We start from the raw sequence: 8,598 nt of genomic DNA, 5'->3' as shown, positions 1-8,598 counted from the left end.
TGACACCAGTCTAATTGAAAACAAAATGAAGTAAATTAAGAAGAGCAATAAAATAGCAATGATAACAACAACAACCACCAAACAAGAGAAACAAACACAGGAATTGGCTGGTTGACCTTGCCCAAAGAGTTACCATCCATGGCTTGATGTTCAAGCGGCAGTCAGTCATGAACAGTTTCTCTCAAAGGTCTGTCCTGGGGCCAAAAGCATTTTTTCACCTTTCACCAGTGTGTCATTGACACTGGGAGCAAGTGCACCCTCAGCAAGTTCAGAGATGACACGAAGCTGTGTGGCCATCGGTGTGTTTGAGGGAGGGGATGCCAACCACAGGGACCTGGACAGACTTAGAGAGCGGTTCCATGTGGACCCCCACCACTCCCAGCTGCAGTTCTGTGTCCAGCTCTGGAGGCCCCAGCACAGGAAACTCATGGCCACCACACAGCAGGTCCTGAGGAGGCCCACAGAAACCAGTCTCAGGGCCTCAGGTATGAAGACAGGCTGAGAGAACAAGCCCTCTGGAGACTGGAGAAGAGAAGCCTCTGGAGAGGCCTGCCTGAGGCCTTCCCACATACAGCAGTGGGGGACTTTTAAGGAAAACAGAGATGTTTTGCCAAGGCCTGCAGTGACAGGATGAAGAGCCCTGGATTTAAACTGATACAGGGTAGCTTCAGATTAAAGGCAGACACTTGTTCTGGTGAGGGTGGTGAGACAGTGGAACAGGTTTCCCAGAGACGCTGTGCTCCTTGAGCTGTGCTCAAATACTTTCCACCCCTGGAAGTATTTGAGGTCTGGTTGCATGGGGCTTTCAGCAACCTAGTCTAATGAAGGATATCTCTGCCCATTTCAGGGTGGGATGGAACTAGATAATCTCTAAATGGTCTTTCTAACCTAAACCAATCTGTGATTCTATGACTATGATCCAGAAATGTACAAATCCACCCCCTCCAGTATATGCTTGCAAAAGGACCAAAAAAAGTATAACAGATTGTCTGCATCCTCGCCCTCAACTCTACCAGGTCACTTTTCAAATAAATCCCCTTGTTCTGTTTTTATAGTGCCATGTGCTGACACTTCTGCTGCTCTCACTGCATGGAGGTTTCCTCTGTAGGAAAAACTTGCTAACAAAAAGCATTACCTGTCAGTTAGTTGAATTTATCGCATTTGTTTGGATTGATCCCACATTTCATTATAAATATTTGTGTTTGATCAGATTTATCCCCTGCATCACCTCAAAAACCTGCTTATTATTTTTGCTGCAGGTGTAAGCCCCTTTACAATGGTTACACAAATGTGTGATATATCTGATATTTCCCTCATTTAATTTCTGGGCATCTTGTCCTTAATTCTCATCTTGTTCATGTGTTTAAAGAGGATTGTGAGAAGGAATTTCTCTGCTAGATAGCACTGATTTTATTTGAGTTCTGCAAAAACAGTAAGAGAAAACCCATCACTTGTGCTTCTTCAAGCTGAGCTGCACAAAGCCTGGCAGAGCACCTGCACAACAGCCACACCTCTGAGAAGAGGTTCAGCCTGCATCCACTGATCCTTAGTGAGTAAGCCCAGCCTTCCAGGGCCACTCTGACTTACCTTGGCCGTCCACACCAGCCCACTCACCAAAACTGCATAGACCAAGGCTTTGCCACAGAGGATGAGGTAAGTGAGCTTCAGGGAATTTCCATACCGCAAGTACGACTCTGCAAGACAAACACCATTTGTGTATTCAATTTTCATCCTCATCATTTCCAGATGCTGCTTCTAATGGAGCTTGCATCAAATGAGAACCCTTGAAACCTTTAGCTAAGCAACATGAAGGAGCTAGAGCCAAATGAGTGGCTCTGTTGACACCAGAGAACCAGGGAAGGGACAGACCACAGTGACTCAAAGTACCAAAAGAGAAAGCAAGTCTAGGAAAGACAGAGATGGGCTTTATGCTGGGAAAGTACTGAGTTCCCCACCAACTGATGAACTGGGCTGTTCATCGGAGTTCCCTATGAAGAATGCAAAATAGGCTGAATCAAAAGATAGAAGTGTTTTATTTTGTCTCCTTACTGTCAGTGGCCTTATGAATGCTGCTGATGTATCAGGAAAGTGTTACAAAGCCCAGAATAACATGGCTTCTAGGAGTTTTATTCTTGAAGATTTTTCACTCTTAAGGGGTTGCCATGGAATTGAGATACAAGAACTGTCTTGGTTCCGCCTTAAGATTCCTGAAGCATTAAAGAAGTTCTTGAAAAACAGGAGTGTGCAAATATGTATACAAAGAGGAAAGAAATGTAATTTGTAATATGGATATCCTCCATACATGACAGCAGTGTGGAGCAGAATGTGACTCCTCATGGGAATTGTTCTGAGTTTGATACCGAGAAATATTCAGAATATCATATCCTGAATCTTAGTGTCAGAATCACTTGGATAAGTATGGATCATTCCTTTCCTGGCTGAGCAAGGATATTGCCAATGGAAGTCAGTTTCTAGGACCGGAGGAGACGATCAGGAGTAAATTACAGTCTACAGGAAGGTACCAAGACTTCTTCAATTTTCAAAAGAGAATAATATGGCAGAGCTAAACCCCAAAGCTGAGCTACATACAATATGCACTAACAGCCCTCCCACAAAATTTGCCCCTTTTCCTTTTTCTTGTATTCTTGTTTTTTTTTTTTAAATCCACATTCAAATCACTTACAGGAGAAAGAAGAAGCTATTCATACAGCAGATATCTCCCACACGTTGTACTTAATGTCAGTAAAACTGGCATTACAATACACACTGATAATCGCCTGAGAGAAGAGGCCAAACTCCCTTTACGTGAGAAGCCACACGTACCTTCTGTGAGTGCACAACCTGAAAGACAAAAATGAACTGAAAGTCATGTTTCTCCTCAGAGCAAACAGAATACAGATTTTAGAAGTTTCACTTTATCAAACACTGCCTCATTCTTCCTGCTACAACTAGGTGTTTCATGATACTGTGCCATTTACTCTACTACAGAGATTTCTGAGTGGAAAGTCTGAAGAAACTCTACATGTAGAATGGTAACACAGGGACAGAGGCCTGGGAATGGGAAGAGACATCTGCTAATACCTAGATATTGAGGTATGTCTTTGTGCCAGAAGAACACCTTGTATGGAAATTATATATAGATGTGGTTCATATCATAACACTTGCTCTTTTGACCTGTGATTTCTTATACAGCATGGTAGGAGATGTTTTTTTACTCACCAGCATCACCACGGATAAATTTGTTTATTGATGCTGTTGTTCCATTCTGAAAAAAAATGGCAACACACTCAAAGCGATTCAGAGGGTTGAACCATTCCCAGGCTGGCATCCTCAGTCGGCTGGTCCGGGAGTAGGTGCTCCCATTCTGTGTGGAGGACTCGTCTGTCCCCACCCCTTCGGTCCTTTTCACACCATTCACCCTCCAGACCAGAGTCAGGTGGTCAGGGTAGAAACCAGAGGCCAGGCACACCAGCGTGGCCTTGCTCTTCTCCTGGATCTCCTGCTTTGACGGGGAAAAGATGGCCACCGCTGGAGGTATGATTTCATCATTCTTCCCTGAAACACAAAGCAACATGGTCCAGAGCCTCCATCCCTCTGTTCAATCAGAACCCCCTGGAAACGGTCCTGAGTTTGTGCCGTGTTACTCTTGGAATACCTGGCCTTTTAACTGCCGTCTATCGGACAATTAATGTCTGTTGGATATCACACACCAGGAAAGTGGAAGGATTTCTTTTCACTCATCACACAGAAACCTAAAGGGTCTGGCCACAGAAATGCACATGGATTTCTTCTATTGCACATGAATTTCTTGCATTGCCACTGTCAGAAGAATGCAAAGCTGCAAAGAAACTGAGCAAACAGATGGGCAGAAAAGTCCCCAGTTTTGCTCTAAGTAAGGCCTGTATTTGTAATATTGCATTAATAGATAACGGAATCTCTTATAAGGCATAAACACTTTCTGCAAACTGAGTTACATTCCTGGGGAGGGAGTTCAGACATGGTGGTCATTGCAGCGTTCAGAATTATACTGTCGTGGGATACCCTACTTGGCCCCCCATCCAAAGAGATGACCTGGAAGGAAGGAAGCAAGGAAGGAGTTGATCCTTCTCACTGTCTGAAGTGAAAAACCATTGAGGCAGGTAACATGAATTTGCCAGGGACGGGTTTTGCCTTGGGTCTTAACCAATCCATTTTTAAGACCATTAAACATGACTTCATGTCATTTAATTTTTAGGTCAATGTAGGTATGAGAAGCTCTGATCTTAGGCTACACGCCTTCCCAGAATGATGCAAGATTCTATACACTTGCAAATCAAATGTTGTTCCCTGTCCTAAAGTATTTAATACCTGTATGGTTTTCAGGGCAGCCAGGACAAGGGAAGAGATATAAATCTTGACTCCATGTTTCAGAAGGCTGATTTATTATATTATCATATATATTATATTAAAAATACTGTATTAAAACTATACTAAAAGAACAGAGAGAAAGATGCATCAGATGGCTAGACGAGAATTGAATGGAATGAATAACAAAGTTTCGTGATTGTTCAGAGAGTCTGAATAGTTGCAACCTTGATTGCTTATTGAGTAGAAACACTTAACATTGACCAATCAGGGAAGCTCCTGTTACATTCCACAAGAACAAACAATCATTATTTACATTTTATTCGTAAAGCCCCTCAGCTTCTCAAAAGAAGAAAATCCTAGCAAAAGGATTTTCATAAAATATTATAACTACAAATACCTACTTGTAAGGTTAATGAGAACAGACTTTAGTCAAAAGGATGTACAAGGCGGCCATGAGAAGTTTTTCAGAAGCCAAGCTGTGTCCCTAAAAGACATGGGGAGTTTCCATGTGCTATATCAAAATGTCTTTTTGACTCATCTAGCATGAGAAACCCATGAGGTCTGTAGAGTACTGCGGGAAAAAGGAATGGAGGGAAAACTATGGAGCCAAAGAGAAAATTATTGCTCTGGGTTGGTTTTCTCATATGAAGGCACTATGAATTGTGGATGTTCTTCCTGATCACTCTCTCCTTTGCAGACAAAGAGAGGTAGCAGAATGAGCAGAAATTAATATCTTGCAGAGATCCTGTCCCCTAAGCCCTCGTGTTTGCATTCAAATGACGCCTTAATTGTGACCACCAGTGCTTGCTCTGCAAAGATCCCTGGGCTGCTTCTGTATGAGCTTGTACAGACTTTGGATGACCTGGATATTAAATAGAAGCAACTCCCTAGAGGGTTTAGCACTGCTCTGCTTTCCGTTCAGAGGGTATGAAGAGAGGTTAATGGCTTCTACTTCTCCCTTCCAGCACTTGGCGTTATGATATTTTTCCTATCCTAGAAGTATCTCTGACAAATTCTTTGGCTCATAACCTTAATGGCAAATGAGTGATGGGATGGAAACAGATAGGAAAGCCAAAGAAAAAGGAGCCATTTTACAGACTAAAGAAAAAATGAAACAACAAAAAAGTGGAAGGTAGGTGAAAAAGAGAGGCAGAATGAAAGAATGATAAAACTACTGTAACTACAGGAAAGACAAAGAAAATCAGAAAGTTAGCATGCCTGAAATGGAATAAAGGGATTGGTAAAAGCAAGAACTAGGAAAAAAGTCTGATCAGCAGCCCATTATGTTCAGGTCTTCCTTTCTGCTCATGGTAGGTACTGACACAAAGCCCGATCACTTCCATGCATAAAATTCATTCCCTCTCACACAGACTTCACCCACCCGAGAGAAGAAGTATCACAGTTCCTCCATTCCCATCATTGCAAGTCAGTTTCATAATTTCTTGTTATCTTTCACTCCTACTGTCATTTTAAAACCGTCTGTGTCTATGCTACTTATCATGAACGCAGGGGCAATTTTCAAGTGTCCTCCACACTGAGCACTTGGTTAAACAACAGCTCCTTACCTATGACTCTGAGCACGGTGCCGACTCCAAAGTTCAGCTGCTGGTTTGCACAGCTGTACAAAGTCAGGCTGTAACCCCTAGTGTCATTATGCTCTTCTTGCCAGCCACATAGCTCCTTAAAATGGTACAGTTTAAAGGAGCAGGCACCAGTGAGGCTTTCTACAGTTTCCTATCAGATGGGGAAGTAGCAGATGGAAAAAGATACTTTGCCCTGTGATTCCGTCATGCCCTGATATTGGTGATGTTAAATCCTTTGCTGGGATAGGAGAAAACAGAGAAAGAAAATGGGGAAAAAGAAAAAGAATAGAGAAAAAAGTAGGCTAAGAGAAAAATAATACAGTCCTTGCTGAGCAGTAGAGGTTGTGAGAAGGATTGTTTGCAGAAGCCAGCATCCCAAAGCAACTTTAGACAGCCTGCATACCATCTGTGGAGAGGCAAGTAAAGTGCCAGCAAGATTACTCTTTCCCTCCATGGTTCAGCCCACAAGAGAATGCCAACTCTGCTTCCAAAATGCCGCTTTGGGATCATTACACAGACAAACTGCAAAAAACCTGCAGACCAGAGAAGCATTTTTCATTCCCAACCTCTATAATATTTCCTTGAAAGATGGGTGAAAGTAAAATTATTTATTCCCTTCTCCCTTCATGAAGTTCCCAGAAATGAAAGACAAAGGCTGCAGACACAAGGACCTCAGCATTTGTGCCTGTAAATCCTGCCCTTCCATAATGGCACATCTCATTTCAATAAGCAACCAATAAAGTATTAATCCTGTTCTCATGGCTGCATCAAAAATTATCATTAGTAAGCTTTTAATTAAGAATATTCTTGTCCCCTAACCAGTATCACATAGATCAAAGAAATCTGTCTTCTTACTTACCTATGACCGTAAGTTTTGTCCCACTGCCAAAGAACAGTCTATTATTATTCACACCATTTTGCAGCTGCAGAAAAACCTCTCCTCTACTCCCAGACCTCTGAGCCAAGCCTGTGCACTAACCCTCCCCTCATGTGGTACCAGCAAAGGAAGAAACATAGAGTACATTTATCTCAGGTCTCCTAGAAAACAGGCCTTAAGGGAACAGCACCAAATCGGTGTCTAAACAGCTGAGATCAATATCAGAAATTCCCTATACAGAGCCTTTTTGCTTCAGGCTCAATCAATTGTTGGAGCTTCCACCAGTTCTTTGGATGATACTTATCTATGCATCTAGGTGTCATATTAGAATATTAGAAAATATTTCCCATATGTCGACATTCCCTGAGATCTCTTTCTCTTTGAAATGAACCATATATTATTTTTTCTGTGGTTTTCAGTTGCTGTTTAGCACCTATTCTGAAACAGTAAGACCATTGTCCTCTGTGATCTTTGCATCACCATCCAGGTGAGCCTCCACAGTGGAAAGAAACTGGCTGTGCTGTGGAGAGCTACTTTTGATAACAACAAGGACTTTAAAAGCTGCAGAGAGATTTTTGCATTGCTTATTAGATAGTTGGGTATTTCTTAGTGCCTTCTTTTTTATCAACCAAAAATGCTAGCACACTTGCTTTTCCTGGTTATCTGAGACAACACATTCATCCTGGGAAGATCCAAGATAATTTAAGCTTGTATCGTCTCGATTTTGTTTCCTAGACCCCTTCAAAGTGTAACTGTGAGTCAGTTCTTTCCAGACAGATAGACAGCTTTTCACTGACTTGTCCTTAATCATCTCTAGCCTCAGCAGAACCAGCATTACAAACAGTAGCTATACCTTTGGGGGAAACTTTTGCACGTGTTGATTCATTAGGACAACTTTTTTTATGCCATGCACACATTACTTGTCCCATTCCTTATCCTCATTCTTTCTAGGGACAGCTTTTTCTTTACTGAAAACACACTCATTCCATTCTCCAAAATGAAAGGTGTGTCCCTGCCTAGAGGATCCAACTTTGTTCTCTGAAGTAGATAGGGTTACTAACACACACCAGTTTAATAATGTTAGGGAGGTTAATGATGATGTTCTCTAAAGAGAAGACATGGCATTTGAAGTGAATTAAAAGAAGAAACAAAAATTTCTTACCTATTACTGTAAGTTTTGTGCCACTGCCAAAACGCATATCAGCACTGTTCACAGTGACAAAGGGATGTATGATAAGCTAAGAGACGGGATGCACTGCAGCTGCCTTACTATAAGCACAAACTTTAGAAACCGTTACTGTTTTTGGAATCACAAACATCATCCATTCTTTATTTGAGGTGCTTTCCCTTTGTCAGGGAACTAAAACAAATCCCTTTGTTTCCCCTTCCATGGCAGGCCAGCTGTCTTGAATAGTCTTTCAGGATCCTGTTCAGTTTTCTGATAGGTTAAAATAATCCACACAAGGAGAGCCCAGAAGAATCTCTTGACTGGTCCTAGACAAACCCTTCATAGCCATTAGGAAGACTGCAGTGTGATAGCAGGGATAGGGATTACAGGCAGCCTTTGTTCTCACAGGCATGAGGCAGTCAGCAGATATTGGAGGATTATTTAAGAGAGAAAAGCCCAACACATTTTATGTAGTGCCTCTGAGAGATACCTTCTACAAGTCACAATTCCTTCTCTAACACTTGTACCACATTAAGAAAGAACCATTTTGGCATCTATTGCAAACATTGGTGCATCCAGAAGAAAAAAATGGTAATTCCAGCTTTGCATGGTTGATAGGCTTT

The 8,598-nt window shown here is 42.0% G+C and overlaps 1 gene segment (V, D, J or C); it reads right to left on the bottom strand.

Annotated features, from left to right (window-relative positions):
* Positions 1-1,251: 1,251 nt before the first annotated feature.
* On the bottom strand, positions 1,252-8,269 carry LOC119708200. The segment is given in 4 exon segments: positions 1,252-1,694; positions 2,824-2,841; positions 3,220-3,555; positions 7,970-8,269. Coding segments are annotated over 4 exon segments (624 nt in total).
* Between the last annotated feature and the right edge of the window lie 329 nt (positions 8,270-8,598).

The sequence above is a fragment of the Motacilla alba genome, chromosome 1 (genome assembly GCF_015832195.1).
Source record: "Motacilla alba alba isolate MOTALB_02 chromosome 1, Motacilla_alba_V1.0_pri, whole genome shotgun sequence".
Taxonomy (NCBI): Eukaryota; Metazoa; Chordata; class Aves; order Passeriformes; family Motacillidae; genus Motacilla; species Motacilla alba.
Note: the sequence above shows the minus strand (reverse complement) of the source record. Positions and strands in the feature narration are given on the sequence as shown.